Source organism: Pelecanus crispus, chromosome 5 (assembly GCF_030463565.1).
Source record: "Pelecanus crispus isolate bPelCri1 chromosome 5, bPelCri1.pri, whole genome shotgun sequence".
Classification (NCBI taxonomy): Eukaryota; Metazoa; Chordata; class Aves; order Pelecaniformes; family Pelecanidae; genus Pelecanus; species Pelecanus crispus.
The window spans coordinates 43,937,622-43,959,651 of record NC_134647.1 but is presented as its reverse complement, the minus strand read 5'-3'; the positions used below and the strand labels follow the sequence as shown (position 1 = coordinate 43,959,651).

Here is a 22,030-nt window from a genome sequence, read left to right as displayed (position 1 = left end):
ATGTGTGTGAGTCAAGAGGGCTGGAGTAAATCGATACAGGCTGGGGGATGAAGGGATTGAGAGCAGCCCTGTGGAGAAGGACTTGAGGGTACTGGTGGATGAAAAGCTGGACATGAGCCAGCAATGTGCGCTTGCAGCCCAGAAAGCCAACCGAATCCTGGGCCGCATCAAAAGCGTGGCCAGCAGGTCGAGGGAGGTGATTCTGCCCCTCTACTCTGCTCTGGTGAGACCTCACCTGGAATACAGCGTCCAGCTCTGGGCCGCTCAGCACAAGAAGGACATGGACCTGTTGGAGCGGGTCCAGAGGAGGGCCACAAAAACGATCCGAGGGCTGGAGCACCTCTCCTGTAAGGCCGGGCTGAGAGAGTTGAGGTTTTTCAGCCTGGAGAAGAGAAGGCTGCGGGGAGACCTTATTGCAGCCTTTCAGTACTTAAAGGGGGCCTATAGGAAGGATGGGGGCAATCATTTTAGCAAGGCCTGTTGTGACAGGACAAGGAATAATGGTTTTAAACTAAAGAAGAATAGATTTAGACTGGATATGAGGAAGAAATTTTTTACAATGAGGGTGGTGAAGCACTGGAACAGGCTGCCCAGAGAGGTAGTGGAGGCCCCGTCCCTGGAAACATTCAAGGTCGGGTTGGATGGGGCTCTGAGCAACCTGATCTAGTTAAAGCTGTCCCTGCTTACTGCAGGGGGGTTGGGCTAGATGATCTCTTAAGGTCCCTTTCAACCCAAAGCATTCTATGATTCTAAATCCTTCCTTGAGAGATTGTTGGAATTTTTTCTTAGAATGAATCAATTCTGTTATAATTAGGCTCAGAAATGGGTGGTGATCATGCCCACAAGGCAGGTAAGTGCTTTTGTATTTAGCTTGGGGTGTGAGGTTTGCACAGCAGGTGGGAAGTGACCAGCGTTTGATGAAGTTAAAAAGATATAGTTGTCCCAGTCCATGGGAACTCCTCCATACACAGAGAGAGAGAGAAGGACTGTTGGAGAAATAAGAGTGTAAAGTCATATGATTAAAGGCTTATTCAAAAAATCATATGTGCAAGGGAACTGAACTGGTCTTGCAAAGCCCGCATTGATGATAGGCACTTGCAGCAAAAGACACTGACTTGGTGAGCTCAACAATATTCCTTCATCACAGGGCTTGTACATGGTGAACATACGAGTATTTGTAATTAAAGCATCCTGATGGGATTTTACTTAAAACAAATGATGGAGAGAAAATGAAGATCCAGCTGGAGTAGTGGTTTGCACTGGTTCGGTGCAGAATCCGGGCACCAGGCTCCAGCAGGGCAGCAGTGTCAGCAGATGGCTCGCAGAGCAGAAGTTGGGACCTAGCCACACCCTTTGGTAGCAGCAAAGTGGTTGGGGAAACACCTATTTGGGTGGAAGCTTTTGGTTGCTTTTTCAAATTAGGTGCTTTCTGAACAGGATGCTTGTGCTTGTGAACAGACTGTCCCCTGAAGGCTGGAGCATATATTGCCTATGTTTTAGCATAAGTGCTGTCCTGAACTAGAAATGGGGCTACATGAAGTGCCTGTGAGTCTTAGTGCAGGAGCCTCTAGATGAGGAAAATGCCATTTTTCCTGTTTCTATGAATTAAGCAACGTTATTGTCACCTGATAGCAGCTTCTGGTTTAGCAGTGGGAAGTCTGACTCTGTTAATTTGCCTTTTTTCCCCTTGTGCCTTCTCCGCAGCAGCAGCAGGAGATGCTGGCAATGAAGCATCAGCAGGAGCTGTTGGAGCACCAGAGGAAGTTGGAGCAGCACCGACAGGAGCAGGAGCTGGAAAAGCAGCACCGAGAGCAGAAACTTCAGCAGCTAAAAAACAAAGAGAAAGGAAAGGAGAGTAAGTAGTAAAAGCTCACTTGTTTCAGTGATGACAGGTAGAGCAGATGAATGGAAGCCATAAAGCAGCTTTATAAAGCTGGAGAAACCTTCATGATAGCCTCTCTACAGAGCTTGGCTGCACAGGGAGCTTATGTAAACTGTTAGGAGGTATTGAGGGTAAAAGAGAAATGTATTTCTATGCTTTATCTTCATTTGTGTCTACTAAATGCCATTTTAGTGTTTTTGAAAAGGAAGCGTATCGTCTCTTTTCTTGATTTAACAGTTTTTGTAGTATTTTTGGCAGCGTTCCTAATGGAGGCAGAATATTAAGCCCATAAAATACACCAGATGCACACTGCATTTCTTTTTCTTTTACTTTTCTTAATTTCACTCTTTTAAGATGTAGCCGAGTTCTCCGTTCTTAGATTTAAAGTGTTTTCATTCAATTTCTTAGATTTAAAGTGTTTTCATTCAGAAAGTACTTCTTTCATGAGGTTACAGATTGTGGTTGGCTTTCCCATGTGTCATTATGCACTTCACAAGATTCAGTAAAATGATTATGGCCTCACAAATCCCCTTATCAAAGGCACTTTGGTTGCTTGTTCGGTTTTCTTTTAGAAGTGAATGGGAGGACAAATACCTCACCAAGTTGTACTATCAACTCGTTAGGTCTTCATTTCAAATGAAATAAAGAAGCCTGTGATGGAAGAAGTGGAAAGGGCTGAAGGGTACCAGGAGATGGGATGCTCTCTGCGGACCAGGAACAAGATAAAGCTACAAGAACAACTCTTCTAGTAGGAAAGGACTGGGGTCTAGGAAACTAAAAAAAATTATCTGAAGGTTGAACTCCCCACTTCCTGCATGTACATCTTGCAACGGCTGACTTTAAGCTGCAGCCAAATGAGGGAACATGCAGACCTACCCCAGTATCTTCTCAAAGCAGTTCATAGGAGGTCCAATGTGTCTCTGTGTGTTTGGCTTGGGTTTTGCTCATTTTAAATATTAGAAAGACCAAAGGATCAGAATCTACTTAAAAGAAGCAGTTTAACATTCAGGAATGAGGGAAGGTGATGATAATGCAGGTTGGCTACTCTGGTGCCCGCTTGGCTGCCACATGCGATGCTTTCCATTGTCTTCTGGCTGCTTTGTGTTATTTTCCAAAGTAAAGGCAGTCGGTTCAAACTGGATGAGAGCTATAAGCGTTTCCACCTCACTCTGCTGTTCTCATCAACTGTTGATATTATATCAATGTTTTGCTGGGCCTCTCTGCAAAATTGGTATCTGGTTATTCTCATTAAAGTAATTTGCAAATAAATAAAAAATGCCTGAGTCTCTGTAAAATAGCAAAAGCATCGAAGCACCTTTTGGATGAAACACATAGGTGTAGAGGAAGAAAACAGAATTTGGGGATGTTAAGTTGAAGATCCTGTTCCCATGGCTACAGTTTTATTTTTAAATTACTTTTTATTTAAGTACTATGGTGTATAATCATTATAGCACCTCAGCTCTTAAGAATACTTAAGTTATTTTTCTCACATCAGAAAATTTTGCTAAGTGCAACACATAAAATTGTTCTGATCTGAAATATGTAGAGTGCATAATAGATGTATAGTTTATTCTCCCTTCTTCCTCCATCACTGTAAGCGAAAATATATTGGTTTGTACCTTTTAGAAGGCAAATCACAAATTGGTTTAGATTAACATAATATCAGCTCCTTGTGTTCTCATCTTGGGAGCCTTAAACTGTCCCTCATGAACTAATATCTGCTATCATACAGCTTTTGATGAAAAGCATGACTTCCATGAAAGGAAGGAGAATGTGTATGAAAAAGGTGGGTTTTGCACAGGATAAGGAGCAATAGCTGGTTGTCCTGTCTTTCCACTGTTTTGAACCTAGAACTGGTCTTGTGCATCAGTGTTTCCAGACACTTCTGTGCATGGACCATTCAATGCCTTGCTGCTCAGGCAGCCTTGGGCTGTGGCTTGTCTTGGACTTTCTCCTACAAGCTGGCCAGCTGTGATCAACCTACTCGATCATTAAGGGCTTTCTCCCATTAATTTCCATTTGTTCTGCTCTTCTGCTCTTGCGTTGTGCAACCTCCTCCTTCCGTGAAAGCCTGTTCCTGCTTCTGCCATCCCTTACTCTCTTCCCACTACCCCTGCCTTATCCTGTATTCAGATACCATTTGATCCTGGGACAATATGTAACTTGTTTTTGTCGATGCGGTAGTGACCTGGCTCAGTCTTTCAGCTCTTTAGAGCCATCCTGTCTGCAGTACTTTACTCATTGTGGCACTCTCCTGTTTGCAGTCTTATCAGTTGATCTGCTCTTTGCTCCCTGCGCCTCTTAAACACTCAGGACCCCCACAATGAATAGGCCAGGTTCACAGCTTGGTTTTCCTCACCGTGCACAGCTGCTCCCCCAGCCAGGGCTGCTGCGTGGGTTCTTGCTCTCCAGTTCCTTCTCTCATCCTCTTTTTACTCTGCCATGGCTTTTGCTTCCATTGGGGTTGAGTGTCTTACTTCCTGCCTATGGACTTATTCTATACATACGGGCTTTTGATGTCTGACCTCTGCTCTTGTCCTCTTTGCTTATACCCCTGCACAGTGTATACTGTCGCGTATGTGACAGGTTGTCCCTTTCTGCCTTTGGATTCGTCTTGAACGTCTTTACTGGATATTGCACAGTGCTTCTGCCTGTAACAATGTGACTGGGTCCAGAATAACCCAGTATAGTATATTAGAAGTGAGTTAGATTGTTCTTATTTCTTTTGATCTTTCAACTCAAGGGTTAAGAGCTTGGGTAATGGCCAGAAGGTCTTGCATGACAGGTTGGTCCATGGCTCCAGTGGTGCTGAGGAAACGGGAAGCCTACACATTTTTATGTTGTTAAGCATATATAGGGTCTTTCAGCTTCTAATTAAGGAGGAAGACATACCAGGGGAGCTTTTGTAAACCTCAGGATCCAAAAATGTTTAGCTTCAGGACTTCTAAATAATGTCAGATTTATCCAAAACTGACAGAACACAATCATGTTTGATTATTTTAAAGATGCTAATAGATTAAAGATGACACTTTTTGAAGAGAGAAGGCCTTTAAGCATGAATTTGTCACCTATTCTGGTCTAGCCATGTGTCTTGGTACACTCATATGAATTTATCTCCAGCTCGTCAGTTGAACTTCCCGTTGGGCTACATGCCAAACCTACGTTTGTAGAACTAGTGAGAAACGCAGGGCTGCAAACAGGTAAATTTTCAAGCTTTTCAATGCGGCTTCAGTGGTTGAACAGTATTACATCTTCAGGCAGTGCTTTATAGAAATATAGCAGTTTTCTTCTCTTGTAGAGATACAAAAAATTGTTTCCCTGGTCTGTCAAATGTCATTGTTGAGTGGGATCCAGGAGACAAAAGATCACCCTGTTGTATTTTAAGTTTTTATTCCCAGTAGAGCAGACAGTTTTCCTGGCCTTTTCATTTTCTTGTAGCCCAGATATTTTCCTTCGGAATTCTTGCTTTACGCTGTGGTATAGATGAACCATCATTTTCCACATGTTCTGCTTGCCAAACTTTCTATGCATTACTCCATCAGGAACTCTGCCTGCGAATCTGTTCTGTCAACCGAATGATAATTTTAATCCATCATCACAGTAAAACAGACTGGTCTCTATTGTGGAGGAAATAATGATTAGAAATTACACAGTTGACATTTTAACTCTGCGCTACAAAATTACTGACTTTCTTCTTTAAATGTTAGATTTTCTATTTGAAGAAATAGATTGCACACTTGTAAATGAATTGGAATATTATGTAGGTCTTATTGTACACAGATACTTTTGAACAAAGAGGTCCCTATTTACATGAGTTTTCAAGATAATCTACATATGAGGCATTTGTCTCATTCCCCTTCTGCTTGCAGATGTGACATTTAAAAACTTGAGTGTACACAAGACCCTTTTTCTTAAATACCTTTGATTAAAAGAAAGCTGGAATACCTAGTACAAATGCTTTATTCTTAGTGTACTTTTATGCAAGAGTAAAAATCCTCTTCAGAAATCTTTTATAGTGAAATGATAAATCTCTGATTAAATCTCTGTTTTCAACTATAAGTTGTGATTATATGCAAAGCTAAAGGCGAAAAAAAAAAAGGAGAGCTCCTTACTGGAGGCACTTTGTTCTTTTCTCTTTGAAAGAAAAGTTATTCTTTTGGACTGGAAATCAAAGATTTAATTCTCAGTCTTTTTAGAAATTTAAATTCTTTAAAGTGTGTGAATTAATTTTTTTTTTTTTTTTTTTTTTTTTTTGACATTTCAGGTGCAGTAGCAAGCACAGAAGTAAAGATGAAATTACAAGAATTTGTCTTAAATAAGAAGAAGGCATTGGCACACCGGAATCTCAACCACTGTATATCCAGTGATCCTCGCTTCTGGTATGGGTAAGTGGTACTGGGCTTATCTTTATGATTCAGCCGGTGCCACCTTTTTTCACAATTGCTGGAGGTGTGGGGAATAGACCTGATGTGTTTACTAGATGAACCAGAGCAGTGGTAGAACCAGGGTTTGACTCTGCTGCACAACATTATCAAAATGCATTTTTCAGAGGGTTTCAGTGTGAATAATTTTCATATCTTCTGTGATGTTCGCAGTATTTTTATGAGTAGAGGTCTTTGGTGCCATCTTTAATCCATGATTATTCAAACTCACAAGTTATACCATTAAGATCAACCTTTATAAGTTCTCTAGCATTTCACCCAGGATTTGATCGTGCCAGGTGTTATGAAACTTGAACTTTAGTAAAATGGGGGAATTACTTTTTATGTTTAGTGAGTTGCAACTCAGAATAGTTGAGCTAGCATTACATTTTTAAAGCCTTAAATGCTTACTGCTCATAATAATAATAATAATAATGAAGTTTTGTTTACTTGGCTGTTCTCTGCAAACTGCTAGAAACATCCTGTCTGCACTTCTAATCGCAATTGCCCCAACATCTACGTTTTCAACTGAAAATTTTCAACTGTTGGTCTCCAAGAAAACCCACGTGTCATGTGGGGTGAGAAGGTAACAGCTGGTGTTATAATGACATGGAAACAAAGAGTGATTTCTTCGATTAGCTCAAATGCACCAAATAGCAAATATAAACGATGGCATTATTAACAAGGTACAAGTTTCAGTTCCAGAAATCCACTTCTTCATTGTGTAAAAGAAAATCAGAAAATTTGGGATGATTTGAAAACTTCCATTACTATAACATCGCTAATATTTATATTTTTTTTTAAAAAGTGTTTTGGGTGTTGTCTTTAGTGATCATAAAATTAATGAAATTTTGAATGACAAAAGTCAAGAAAATTTTGCTGTGAAATTTGTGTTCCAAGCTGAGTGTCTGACAGTATTTTAAGTCTTAAGAAATTAACATGTATACAGGGATGATGAGGTCATAGCCAGAAGATGTTTCCAAATTCAAGAAACTAAGCTGAAATTAAATTTGAAAGATATCCCGGCTGTGAGCCAGTACAGAAATGCTGAAGTGTAGTTGGCAGAAAAATTCAAACATTATTCCAGCAGGGTGAGGTTGAGCAGTTTTAGCACATCTCTGAAATTTTAATCTGAGACTTGAAAATTGTATGGTTATGGCACTGGTTAAAGTAGTGAAATGTTGTTAGTTTATGCAAAGATAATATTTAAGGCCCACTAGGTTGGTATCAAAAATAGTAGAGGAAATAGGAGAAACTGAATTTCAGTCAAGACAACATAAATATATTTTTTAGATAACTGATTTTCCACTGTTCTTAATTGAGACTTACCAAGAAATTTGGGGACTTTATTAAAGGCGGTTGAAGACTGTCTGAGCCACTGTGTTCTCCATTTTGTTCCAGTTGGTTGAAATGCCTGTTAATGCAAAAATGGTATAAAGTCAATTAGAATTGATAGCAAATAAGTGCTTTCTTCCAAAACCTTTGATCCTCTGGCCCTAGAGAAATCTGGCATAGAATTGCCGTTACAGGTGAATTTAGAAAAGAGAAAAATAAATTTGGGAGTGATCTGAATTCCTTATGTTTTGCACAGTTTTCAGTTAACTACTTTTTCACCGACGATCCAGCATTCGGAGATGAATTGAAGAGCATTGGTCTGTAATACCATATAGGTTTACAGGGCCAGGTGTGATGCAGGAGGTTATTTAGCCTAGTTGTGTTTAAGGTTTCAGTATGTTTCCTGCTTTGTTTTTTCAGCTAATGCTGAGAACTTTCTGAGCACAAATGTATTGTTTAGGTTTATTGTGGCATATGTTAACCAAAACATCCCTTTTCTGTGATGCTCCAGGGATGCCAACAGGTAGAGACAAAATACAAACTGTTGCACAAGGGGCCATCCTTTTTCTTATGGATTTAACAGGCTTGCCATCCCCTCATCTTCCCTCCATCTGTTTTGTGGTGAGGAGAGGATCAGTATTTTAGTTTCTAACACAAGATGTGAAGAGGGAAGAAAGAGCCTCAGAGGCCTCACAAATCTTTCTAAGGGTCTGGCTCAGTGATAAGTTGCAGGCAAGCATGAGCTCGTTCTGCTCAGCCTCTGAGGAGGACAGATGGCAGCAGGGCTGCATGACTGTAGTGTCTTATCTTGTGGTGGAGGATTTTTAAATGTACCCTTCAGTTGTTAAGGCAGAAGCTGAAGATTTTTAGTTTCCATTCTATTTAAAAATATTAAAAAAAAAAGATAAAACCTTTAAATTAATTACATATTAGTATTTATTTATATGGCATCTCATAGGTTACCAGTGCAGTTGTAGAGATATTTATGTATGCACGTACTTCTAATGTGATTTAATTGGATGGTGTTTGGATTTAACACACGCAAACGAGGCTTGCAGAAGATAGACTTGATGATCCTACTGTGAGCAGGCAAGCCAATTAAGTGGTAACAGATGCTGAAATAGTCCTTTAAATGACGCGCCTGCTTTTAAGCACTTCCTTTGGTCTTATTAATGTTTGTGAATTCCTTTTTTAAAAAATTGAAAGCATTACTTGGAAAAAAACAGATCTCCTAAGGGTATTGAACACCACAACAGTTCTACGTCAATAGCTGTGACGTGAAATATGTTCCACTGACATGTGAAATAGCTGTCATTCCCCTGGCCTTTTGGGCCAGGCTTTGGTTGTTCACTGACATGTCCAGATGCTTCTGACTTCGGTATCTTGTATCTGTTTGAACTTCATTCAGCACTGTCAGTTGCTGGTGCAACATTGAGCGTTAATAGTGAATATTTTCTAATTAATCACTGATGTTAAAGGGTGTTGTTGCATACACACATGCAGATCAACCCTTGAGATGAAAAGGGACCAGTTTTAGAGATTTTGTAGAGTATAGTCATAGTCCAAAGGATGTACTAAATGAAAGGAAGGAACTTTGTAATGCTCAGTAATATTTCTTGGAGGCTTTCACAGGGGTCTCGCTCAGTCTTCAGGTCTATGGTATTCAAGGCACTTTGTAAACTGTTTAACGTATACAGATCCAGTCTATATGTAATTGTTTAAAATAGCTTTGTGGACTATAATTTTTGGATTATGTTGATGACAGGCAACAACAGAAGAGGTTCTTTTGAGTTTTATTGTCAGACTGTCTCTCCCGTGGATTCTGAACCCACTGGACAGCCCTGCTCTGAAGAGGTTTTGCTCTTCAAGATACTTAACATAAGTAAGAGTGGCTTAGCAAACAGGGCTATTATTTCCCTAGGAAGTTGTCAGAAATGCACCTGGGAAGTAACCACTCAATGCTGTAGTAATCATGAAAGGGAGTTTAACTGAGTATTTCCATGGTAAGGAGGTAGACAGATATAATTACACACTAAATATTCCAATGTACATAGGTGTCTGCAGTCTCTGTACACAAAACATTCTAGCACAGATACATATGTTTGAATATATATTCAGTTTATGTTGCATGAATATGTTTAAAGTATGTGCTTTGCTGTGCGTATGGACTTTTGAAGGACCTCAGAGCTCAAAGAACAGGGAATGTGTTATGTGAAGGTATGTGCTTTCAGGAATGCCTGCAAACTCGATGTTGTATACAATTTCATCCCCTTCAAGACCTCTGAAATTCTTGAACGTGCATGCAGACCAGTGCGTTTTGCTCTAAGCATTGTAGGCTGTTGGATCCCATTCCTTGAGCGATATAATGTATTCCTTTTTGCGGAGTTAAATATCTGTCATTCAGCAACTCCGAAGCACATATAAACAGGCCCTTTGGGTTCCTGCGCATTCCCTAACAAAGTGATGAAAATAGCTTCAATGTACATGATTGTACAGCTTAGGTCACGATTAAAAAAAAAAAAGAAAGAAAAAGTCTATTGCTTGTATAGGCAAGAAGAAAAAATGCCATTGTGTGACGTGGTGGGTTTGAGGGCTCTTGGCTTGCAGCGTCCCAGCTTCCTGTTTGTGAAACATCTCTCTGTGCTGCCTTCCCATGGTATGAGCAGATCAGGGCAGAGAAAGCGACTTCTGTTTTCAAGAGGGATTCAAATATTTTTCAGTTTGGTTCTGTTTTGATTTCAGGTGATGATTTAACTGTGTGTGCATGTGGGCATTTATTGGTGTGAATGTAAAAGAGTACACGATGTGCACGAATGCTAATGAAAAATACAACTGTGTAAGAGCCCAAAAAATTATTCTGCCTGTATGCACAGAGAAGTTTGGAATATAAAGGGGGGAGGATTAGGAAACCACAGTGAATCATACTGCTTGGTAAGAACTGTGGGTATAGAAAACTTGATGTAGATGTTCAAATAAACTTTTCAGAGGTTTTCTGTAACAAAATCAAGTAGAAAATTTGATGCATTTTCCTGATGTTTCATTAGCCCCTTATTTTTTGAAGGATATATCTTGTAGTGGAATTGATGCTATGTATCTCACCAAACAGCCTGCTTCTGATTTGAGCTTTCAAAATGTACTGCTCAAGAAATTGGATGAATTGGTGTAATTTTTCAGCTGGGGTATGGCTCATTTTGATTCTTTAAAGAACCTTTTGTAGGAGAGTATTTTTAACCAAGGTCTTCAAGAATGCCTGGTTATTAAGCAATGTCAAATTTCAAATCTTCACTTCTTTTGGAAAAGTGCTTGCTTTCTGTTGTCCCATATTCCTTAGTATTTTGAAGAAGTAATACAAGGTTTAAATTCTGCTTATTTAAGCTTAAAATGTAAGATTTTTTTTGATAACTGTGTGGCTGTCACCTGTATTGCTAAATCAATCATTCTGTTGATGTAGCTACTCTGCTAACATGCACAGTCTGGAGACTTCCCAAAGTCTGTACTGATTGGGGTTGGTAGAGCTCCTGAGAAATGGCAAAGCTGGGCACAAGTCATTAAGTAGGAAAGATGCAGCCAACAAACTGGTAGGAGGCTTAGAAAACTCATTCATTATTTAATATCCTTAGCAAACAGACTGTAATTTACATCCAGCAGCCTGCTCAAACAAAGCTATAAATTATCAGCTTCGAGAAGTTAATCTGGAAAGGTGTTGAGTACTTTGGCCCTGTCTCTGCTAAGTACTTGGGTCGGGAGGCAGTGAAGCAAAAGACAGAAGCCCACCTATGCAGCATGGCTGCTGTTAGCCAATTTAAACGTGTGGCACCTAATGTGCTCGTCCTTTGGTTCTGTTGCATCCTTAGACTTTGTCTACTATGTCTGGGTTTTATTCAGTGAAGGGAAATTGTTCATTCATGCTACAGTTGAGGGGAGTAACAACATCCATGCTTAGCTTCAAGGATATGCCTTATCAAAACCCAGCCCAAGTACACACTTAAAATTATACTCATGGTTAAATACTTTCATGAATTGAGCCATGTTCAACAGGGTAATTCTTATACTGAACATTAAGCATATGTTTAGTTACCTCCCTGTATATTAGACTTCAGTTTCTGTTTTTCATGAGTCCCTAGAAGGAGAAAGCTCATACCGAGATCTTTTCCTTTGCACTGTTCCCCACTAACTGAGATAACAAACAAGGTGAAGCTGCACTTGTTCCCCTTGTGTGTTACTGGTATAAAGCTTCTCCCTTCTCTTTCTCTTTCCTTCTATGCAGGAAGACACAGCACAGCTCTCTGGACCAGAGCTCCCCACCCCAAAGTGGCGTCTCCAGCACCTACAATCACCCCGTACTGGGGATGTATGATTCCAAAGATGACTTCCCACTCAGAAAAACAGGTAGCGCTCACATTGATTTTCTGTGTTGCCTACTGTCTTTGCTGTGACACTTGGTCCTCTTAATACTTTTTTTTTTTTTAAAAAAAAGGTATGTTACCAAAAAGCTGTATTTCATGGGGTGATTTATTTAACAAGCACCCACTCCATCCTGCTTCCGCTTCATCTGTCACTGTGCACAGTGTTAGAGGGAGGCTGGAGTTGCTTTGGGTGTGCAGACATGCAAAGCTGCAGGCAGGAGACAGTGGAGTTGTGTGTCAAAGCTTGTGAGATGTTTTCACAAAGTCAAAGCTAATACAGAGATCTGGGTGTCTGAAGTCAAAGTATGTTTTGCTGAGTGAGAAGAGTACCAAGAAAAGTTCATTTCTTCTGGGATTTGCATTTTATATACAAGTTTATACTTAAAATAAATAAAAATGTTTCTGCCAGTCAAAGCGTCGGGACTTCCTGCAAGAGTTTTGGTTCACACCTAGACAGTTATTTCTCAGTTAGGTTTTTCCCTGCATGGTGGCTAAGCAGGTCAGTTATTTCTCAACTTATATATTATGTGAACCAGGTTGTTTTGGTTGGCTGTGGTCCTCAGCTCCATATCACATGCCTAAGCCAACACAGCCTCAGCTTCTAACCTGGCCAGCTTGTGATCTTCAGCTGCTTCTTCAGGGAATAGCTGAGCTTCCATGAGCTCGTCCTGATTTGGGGAGCAACGCTGCTCACATGGATGGTGCAGACAGTGCTGTGTGTTGGAAATAGCTTCAGAATAGAAAAAAACTTTTCTGAAAAGATGGAGTGGAGGTAAGAGGAAATCAGAGGTGTGATTGAACTTCATAACCTTCTGCACGTGCTGCCTAGCTATTTTTCAGGTATGCTTTGTGGATCTTCAAATGTGGAGGGATGAGCACCGGTACTGAAAAGGTGCAACATCCTTGTGATAAGGAATGGTGATGGTGTGTTAACCAAATCTCCCTGTGAGTTTGGTACTGCCTTTGCTCAAATCAGCTGCCCTCAGTCAGTTCCCAAGAGCTGGCAACCCCTCCATTTCCTTCTGGGAGGGATGTAGGTTCTCACAGCACTTCTCCTAATAGAAGTAGAGCAGTTCTTAGGTGTAGTGAATGTTTTAACAAGATTCTTATAACCTTTGTAAACTTGGGGTGTTTTTTCTTCTTTCACCATCTGATGAGAAAAAAATACACCTCTACACATGCACACCTTTTGTCTCCTGCCTCCCAGTTCTGTGGATTTAAAGACCTTTTTGGGAACTTCTCATTCTGGACCATAGCACTTGGCTTGCTGGATGGATCTGTGGATAGATTCCCATCTGCTGTGTAGTAGACTGTCTTCCCCCTCACTGGGCATGGCTGGTTGGGTGGCAAGTGCCAAACACTTCAGCTGCCCAAGAAGTCAATCAAAAATTGGCACGCCCTTTCCAGGATATGGGTTTTTTTCCTGGTCATACCCTGTACCTTTGGTGGTGGTAGTTTTAACTGATCTCTTTCTGGAGGACTCCAGAGGCAGAGAAAACTGGATTTGCTGAAGAGCAGGGCATCTTCTAATTACTGCTTCTAGATAATGAAAGACCAAACACCCCATTAGGGGCAGCAGATGCTGCTGCATCATCAGTGCCTGGGACAGCCAAGGCGACGCTGTCTGGGCTTTGGGACTTTGCTTTTTGTAGGGGAGGTGAGCCCTGATGGAGGACTGCCCTCAAAAGAGACTTCCTTCAGCTCTAAAGCTGTCAAAGCACAAAGATATGTACTTTGTGTACATGTCTGCCTGGGAGGAGAAACACAAGCTTGGGCTGCTAGCAGCCATTGCTGTCATTTGCTTCTCCTCTGCTGAAGGCTTTCAGGCTTCTCCGGGAAATTGCAGCATTTCCACGCAGTGAAGCATCCCTTGGCACCATACATATCGCTTAGGGCCTGTGGACAGTGTGATTGCAAGAGATTTTTAGCTCTTTCCTATACCTTGTGAAACCAGGTGATCCATTTCTGGTGTGTTAGCATCCCCACAGCATAAACGGGCTTTAATGTGTTCCAAAACCTCTCTTGTTCATCACTTCAGGGGACCTTCCTTCTCAGATTGAGTCTGAGGATCAGTCACCTGTGTTCCCAGTGTTACAGAACGGGATTTCTGCAGGAGAAGGAAAGTGTCTGCACATCTCGCCCCTTTGCTGCTTCCCAGATGGAGCTCTCAATAAGACTCTGTCTGACTAAAAGCCCTGTCAGACAGGATGAATTAAGCATGATAAATGTATCTAATCACATTATTAAAAATGGAAGCAACCAAAATCATTGTTGTTTTAAAACAGGAAGATGTTGAGCTGATTTTGTTTTTCCAGAACACTGATGCTTGTTCTTTTTGGGCACCAGCATTAATCTTTTGGGGACTGGTCTGTGATACATATGAGTTCATTGGCAAGGTTTGGGGGAGAATTTTTTTTTTGTTGTTTTATTTTCCTTTCAACGTAACAGCACTTCAGTCTCTGGCACAGCAATATCCTGCAGAAATCCCATTGCCAAGAATGTCAAGTTGCTTGGAGAAGAAAGGCTCCTGAACAGTCTGGTGTAAACAAAAGGCAGGGAAGGCTGGAGCCCATCCTAAATAAAGTTCTTTATTATGGGTGAGCTTTTCAGATTTTTGGCATCAGGCAAAACTCTGGCTTTATGTTTGTAATTTAAAACCGCTGTATCATGTAGTCCAGTTTTATTAAATTTGATTAAATATTTGCAGTTCAAATAACAGAGTCCATCACAATACAGTTCTGATTACCAGGGCCGGAATCCAACCAACATCATCGTTAGGGGTTGGGTGACTTAGGGGGCTGTGGGAATGCAGTTTGAATGATCATTTATTCTAGGGTACGTTTTCAGAGTTGGCAGTGTGTCCTGCATGTTGAGAAACTGTTCAGGAAGAATAAATATGTCATTGCGCTGGCTTTTAAAAATAGTACCTTTCTTTACTCTCTCTTACCTAAAGCATCATGATGTGGTCACAGGTTATCCCTCTGTACACACTTGGAGATAACTTGCTAGTCTATAACTCGAGTGTGAATGTTGTAGGAGAGACCAGGTGAACTGGCCGTGCTCGCTTTGGTAGAAGTAGATGTGTGCATGAATAATGTCTTAAGAGTGCTTGAAAACATTCAGCATGGGAAACAGCCGATGCTTGCAGCATGCTCCTCATGCATCCTGTCCCCTGAAATCCTACCCTGTCTGATTTGTTTTACTAAATTATGTTCCAGTTTCTTGGCCGTTTGGTTTCTGCATGAAATTGTTTTCCTGTCAGGCTGCTGGCTGGTGCAGTTACTAATTGCTTGAATCCTGTTTTTAGCCTGGCTGGGGGATGCATTTCACTTGCTTCCCTCTATTTAAACACTTTGGGGCTCTTCTTTTTTTTAACAGAACTAAGAACAGTTCGGTTGGTGCTGCTCATGATTTTGCTGTTAAATAACTGGATCAACACAAGAATTTTTATTTCCCCTTTTGTGTAGTTTCCTTTATTATATGTATGTTTCCTTTAGTGTACGCATTTTGTCGACAGCTGTTGAGAGGGGAAAATGTAAGTGACCTTTTCTGCCCCCAGATCAAGGTTGGTGCCTTCCAAATTTAATGAAGCTTCATTATGTGCTATACTGGGACTCTGTAACAAAATCTCTGGAGAATCCTTTCGGAGAGATTTTAGAGTCTGGGTTGGGGCAGTCTTTTGTAGCCTGTTTTGATAACCCTAAGAGTTGTTTGTCAACAGCTTTCTTGGAGCTGCTGAAGTTATTTTTAATGTAGCTCTTCAGTTTTGTGTTTCTAAGGAATATGATGTCCTCATTTTCTCCCCAGGAGCAAGGTTGTTCATGGTGCTTTGTGGAGTTTGGGCAGTGGATGTATTAAAACATACTCTTAATTATAAAGCCAACACAACCACCGTCATTGAGATTTGTAAAACACTGAAGAGATTTTTTTAACTTTTTAACATGCTTTTCCTCTTGCTTACATAGGGTTTTTTGTTTGGTTTTGGATTTTTTTACATCCTGTGCAGGGCTGGACCATGTCCTGTCAGACACTAGCTTTCCCACTTACTCCTGCATAAAGGTAGGGTAAGGATTCCTCATGTTCATTGGGACTTGACAGCTCATCAGGATTTCTAATGAAAGCCACAGCACGTCAATTAGTTGTCGTTAAAATCAGAAGTTTTGCCAAACTTGGCACCTGGTAGAGTCGCCGGGCCAACACGCATTCAGTTCACTGAGATGCATGAACTGGAAACATATTCCTGTATCTATATTTAAACCTGACCCCAAAGTGAGAAAAACAGCTAATTTCTTTTGCAGTACTCGCAAAAGATGTTCTCCAGAGTTCTAAGTGTAAAAATGGCTGTGTCTGTAGGACCCGTGTGGGATGTAAAGCAGGCTCGGTTCTCATTGCGGTTTTGTTCCTGCTGTTAGATAAAGCAAACCTTTCCAAAGACAGCTGCTCTCCTTCCACCCTCCCCGTCCCATGCGGGAGGATCTTTCCCTTTTCAGCTGCTTAGTTCCCCTGTGCTGGACTGGCTGCTGGTCTTTAAACCTTTCTCCAGACAGATCTGTCAGCAGAGGTGGGATTTTTGACAAAGCTGATGTTATCAAAAATGCACTATTGTTTCATTTTGTCCTTTTTTGTTTGTGCTTCTCTACACTCTGGCATTTGCCGAACTGCTGTGGTTCGTTGCTCACAAGAAGACCTTCTCCATCAATCAAGAGCAATGGGTGGCTGGTTTTTGGTGTTTTTGGCTCAGTTCCTGGGGCTACTTGGCTCACGGCAGCTGCAGCCACGGTCACTGTTTTGTGAAGCATCGCTGAGGCTCTGGGTTCTGCCTTTTCCTTTCCCTCCAATATCACAGCTGGCTGCACTGAGGAGGTGAAGATCAGAAGGACGTTGATGGGCACAAAGATTTTAAGGAGGCAAAGGATTCCTGTGGTCCCAAATATGTTTTCACTGCAGAGCTGTGGGATAGCATCTCAGGGTGTGAGTTTCCACTATTTCCAAAACTAGACTAAATTGAATGCCAGACTGGGAGCTCACAGAGACATCTTTGGCAAGTATCTGTTTCTGAATTTCCTGCCTAGATGGCAAATGAGCGTGTGCGTGCATGTGGTATGTTCTTGGGGAGAAATGACAAGTAGAAAGTGTCACAGACTTCTCTTTCAGCTCCTTTTCTCTGGGGACCAGGGAATAACAAGTATCCAACCTGAAAACCTCCCATGCCAGCATGTCTCTTGCCTTCTGCACAAGTCATGGCAGAAGAAGAACTGGTCATAGGTCAAGTACTGTGTCTTAGGGCTTACGGTAAAGAAAAAAAAGCTGTCCTCAACCATCACAGCCCACACAGTTAAGAACTGGCAGGAAAGGTCCAAGGACGAATTTTTAGCTCGGCATCATCAGACCATGGCTTACACACCCCTTTGCTGCAGTGACTTCTCTCAAGGAGTAAAGGAATGTAACAAAAAGGAGTCTTCTCCTCGTACTTGCCTGTATGTGGTGCAAATGGGCAGAGTCCGTCCCATGTGCCACTCAAAGGTCTGCCCTGGCCAGTGGTTTTCCTGAATTTCACCACCATTTGGGACCTACTGCAGAAGAGATCTGACAAATACATTGTCCCTGCTGATCGTCCCAGCAACCACTTCAATTTCCAGCCCACCAGCCTCCTAAAAGAAATAGAAAAGGTCAATGTTGTTCTTCTGGCTGAATCAAGCATGAGCAGATTGGGAATGGTTTCCTCTAAACCTCAGCTTCCGCTTAGATGGGTGGTGGTGAGATGTACCTAGGCTGCAGGGTCCTGTTCACTCGCTGCCCACCCAGGGTTGGCCATGAAACAGGCAGCGTGGTCCTTTCCTGCCTGCACGTCCCTGCCAGGCACCACAAAAGAGAGCTTGTGCACAGTGTGCGCTTGCTGGCTCACAGTGGGGAGCCCACGGGCTGGCACTAACCATCTCCTGTTTGCTAATATTCTTCTTTTTCCATGCAAAAGAGAGAAGCCTGAGGGAGAAAACCATCCAGCATCCCGTGATGTTGTTGGTATCCGTACAGTATTGCAGAAGTACGGAGTTGTTTGAGTATTATTTGCAGCTAAGCAGGTGGAATTGTTCTGAACTTCTTGCATTTAAAAGAAAGGGAAAATGAAAGGATTTGTCAATAATTAAAACACTGCATTTGTCAAGAAAGGCATAATACCTCTCTGAGTTGGTTCTGATTATTGGAGTGTTTTAAGTGGTTTGTTTTATGACAAAGATTGTTTAGAGGAAAATGGAGTAGGCTGAAATCCCAGTGTAGTGTGGGAGTATAATTTAGAGAAAATCTTTGAGCTTTGTACGGCATGGAGTGTCACTCAAGTTCGAGAGCATCTTTGCTTTCCCACCCACGTTGTCCTTCCAGCTGACGTGGTCAGAGGTCTGGCCTTCCTGAGCGGCTCGCTCTGTCCCAGGGACCCACGCACTGCCTCGGGGCGTGCTCTGCTGAGAGGAGGCACTGACCTGCATGATAAATCCCTATTGTTATAAATATTGTTTCCTGCTCCAAGTGGAGGACATCAGTCTCTTTAATCCAAAAATAACTTATTAAAGACAAAAATTACTTTATTACTGTGATGCTACAGAATAGCTTCAGACCAGCCCATTGAAATTTCAGAGAGCAGAACAAACCATAGTGCAGCTGGAGGACCAGCAAACACTTGCTTTAGTCCCTCCACTTCTGACAATCATGTCTAAACACATGCCAGGGAATTCTTTGTTCCCATGTTTTTCTTTGGTGCCAGCAGCTATGAACTGTATTCCATAGGTGCTTCTCTCCGGTACTGAGGTTTGCCTAGAGGCAGAAGAAGGGGGTGCCCCCTTTCCTTGCTCAGGGTTCTGATAAAGCAGGTGCACTTTTGGCATAAGTGCTGGGGGATCCAGGGGGGGAAAGCCAGCACTTCCCATCAAAGCACTTCTTGAGGAGTACTGTCAATGGTGCATTGAAGGAGAAACCTCTTCCAGTAGAAGACTAAACCAAGTCTTCTGGTTTAGTCTCAGCTTTGGGGAGCAGGGGCTGCAGGAGGCTCAGGACCTAGCCCTCAATTATTCAGGGAACCCAACCTTCTTCTTGGTCCTCTCAGCTCCATGTCTGCTTCACAGGGACTGCCAGGAATGTGCATGCTTTCACCTGTGTGTGTGTGTGTATATATGTGTGTGTGTATGCACCCAATTTTGTTTTGGCCGGAGCTGAGACACTTGGCGTTTGGGCCACTGCATCTAGCAGAAAGGAGAATCAACTCTGAGCTAGGAGAGCATGACAAGCACATGCCTGTCCTCTGTGGGACAGCTTTGACCACAAGCACCGTATGAATGGCAGCCAGAGTGGTAACTTGGAGTGATTTCTCCAAAATAAAAGGCAACAGCCAAGCTCTAAGGAAACAGTGCATCGCTCGAGCCATGTCCTACAAAATTCTCAATGTACTGTTTCCCCTCTTCTGGCCCTCAGCAGTTTGCAACCATGTGTGGCAGTGTGAGATTGATTTTTTGGGTTTGTGTTGCTCTCTTACAGTTCCTTGGAAGAGCATCCAGGGCAGGAGGAGGCTGGAGGTAGGACAGGTCAATCCTTCCTATAGGAGCGTCAGGCAAGGGGAGGGAGAGATGCTTGTGGGATGGGGCAAGGAGGAGGGAAAAAAGGCAAACGGCATAGACCTGGAAGGGCAGGGCAGGGCATAGACTTGGTCATCATGGCCATGGCAGGAAGGTTTCTAGGTACAGAATAGATTGCAGTTCAAAAACAAGTGCTTGGTTAGTCCATGCGAATCTGACAAAGGGTGGAGGGGACACCACCATGCATGTTTTGAACCACCTTGGACTTTTATATATTAACAAGTTACATTTCAGTAAAATTCAGTGCAGTTCTTGAGTTTAAAGTACCTGTAGGTTTTCTGGGGAGAAGCTCATTTTAATGTAAGGAGATTGTCCCCAAAAGCTGTGGCCACTGTGGGTCACTCACTGGGGTCTCCCTAGTTTTGTAGCTGCTCCCTGCCCTTGTGTTCAGGCAGCCGGTAGCTCCCTCTGCTACAGGCACTGCAGCTTTTTGGTTGCTGTACAGAAATTGCATGTTTTTCTCCTACCTTCTGCAGAGCTCAGTGCTGTTTGAAACACTTTATTGGAGAAACTTGCTTGGAGCACCTCGTTCTCTCCTTTCTATTCCTTATCCCCTTCCACATGTCTCTCATCTTTCCTCTCAGATAATACTTTGAACTTTGCAAAGCTGCTCTCTTTATTTAGGCTTTGGAAAGGGAAAGACAGAGATGAGATGTGGCATTTCCATGTGTTTGTTTTTCTAGTCCATTTTTGGCTATACGCAGCGGAAACCTTCGTGGTGCTCCGTTATGCTGTGATTTTGCATGGTTTTGTAGTCAGGCAAGCAAATGATAGTGAAGCTGTAAAAAGTGTCAACATTGTGTGCTGAGTTTAATGGGCATTAAAGCCTTCTTTCTACTGCTGAGATGCTGTGACTACTAAACTTCAGCATGAAAAGTGCCAAATACTGGCCTTTAATAAGCTTTCATTTTAAGGACACAGTACTTCCATAAATAGCACTTCCACAGAGCTCTTACACAGTGCTTGTGCCAACACAAAGTTAGGAGAAAAGGAGGAAAATCCAGCAAATATCTTTATCTATCCCTTTCTAATCATGTACCTATGTTCCTAGACATATTATTTCAAGTGATGCCATCCAACGTGATACCAGGATCATAAAAAATAGTTTGTTTCTGCAGAAGAACAGGCTGCATTGTTTTTATTCTTGTTTTTCTTTCTAGTTCGGGAATTTTCTGCTGCCACTTCTACCCTGTGGTACCTGTCTCCCCTAGGCACATTTGTGGGGCCCTATTCTTCTTGTCCCCCTCTATGCTGATGTCTACAAGTATTGAAAATCAAGAACATCAGCTCACTTGGGCTTCAGAGGGATAATGGTGAAACGATTTTCAATCTTTTTGTTTGACCATAGGTGAACTTTGCCATGTCCAGCTTTACCAGGTCCTCCTGACTAGATCCACTGTTTTTGGAGAGGAGAGACCACACCGTGCACACAAGGAGCAGTAATGAAGGTCTGGGATAGAGCCATCCAGGGAGCAAAGGAGCTGCAGGGTGGGGAGCAAATGCTCAGTTGCAGAACGTTCGGTCTCTCCTGCTTAAGCGAAAGATAACTTACCTTTAATAAAATTTGGGGTTGTGCAAAAGGCTGGTTTCGGACAGCTGTCTCTCTCCCTCTCATATGTTTACTCATGGCGTGACCTGCATGTTAGAAGAGAGACAAGGTAATTGTATTGGCCTTTGCCTGGCTGGTGAGGCTTAGTATGGAACTTAAAAATAAAGGAATAACAGCCTTTCTCAGTCCCCAGCTGCTGAAATTAAGATGTGCAAGGACTGGGATCAGGGTTTTCACGGTGCGTTGTTTGCTTTTGGGGTTTTTTTTTGTTTGGTTTGGTTTTTTTGGGGTTTTTTTTTTTTTTTCCCCCCCCCATAAATGTGGATGGGTAATGGAACAGGGCAAGCTCTGCCCAGGACTTTGTATTTTTTCACTTATACAGATTAGTTCAGCAGCTTAGTGGATGCAGTTCTAGGAAGAAAACAATGAGAATGACATAGATGTTGAAGAATTGGATTACATGGGTCCTGCTGCAATAAATGACGTATAAGAGGGGTAACTTGGGTTTGAGCCTGTGAAAACTAGGGAAGCTTTTGGCTTATGTTCTCATTGTTAATTTACTCACTTAGAGAAAAACAAAATATTCTTTGTATAAATCCTTATTATAGGCCAAATTAAGTATGTCACTGTTTAAGAAATCCCACTGGCTTTGTGGAAGCTGACTCAGATTTGGGCACGAGCTTCATTTGTTTGCTAAACAAGAATCAAACTGATTTTTCGATAACTTCATGGCATTTGTTTAAAAGACTTCACCTTAAGATGTAGAAGACCAGTAAGTTTTGTAATTTAGTCTTCAGTTCTCTTAAGTTTACGCT

General features: G+C 42.0%; 1 protein-coding gene across 2 annotated transcripts in view; it reads left to right on the top strand.

Moving 5' to 3' along the window:
* HDAC4 (histone deacetylase 4) overlaps positions 1 to 22,030 on the top strand; it is a 120,720-nt gene that overhangs the window by 15,553 nt on the left and 83,137 nt on the right. For both annotated transcript variants that reach the window (XM_075710041.1, XM_075710040.1), the window contains exons 2-4: positions 1,705 to 1,855; positions 6,147 to 6,267; positions 11,906 to 12,027. In XM_075710041.1, the coding sequence (XP_075566156.1) occupies positions 1,705 to 1,855; positions 6,147 to 6,267; positions 11,906 to 12,027 (394 nt within the window). The remainder of the gene's footprint in view (positions 1 to 1,704; positions 1,856 to 6,146; positions 6,268 to 11,905; positions 12,028 to 22,030) is intronic.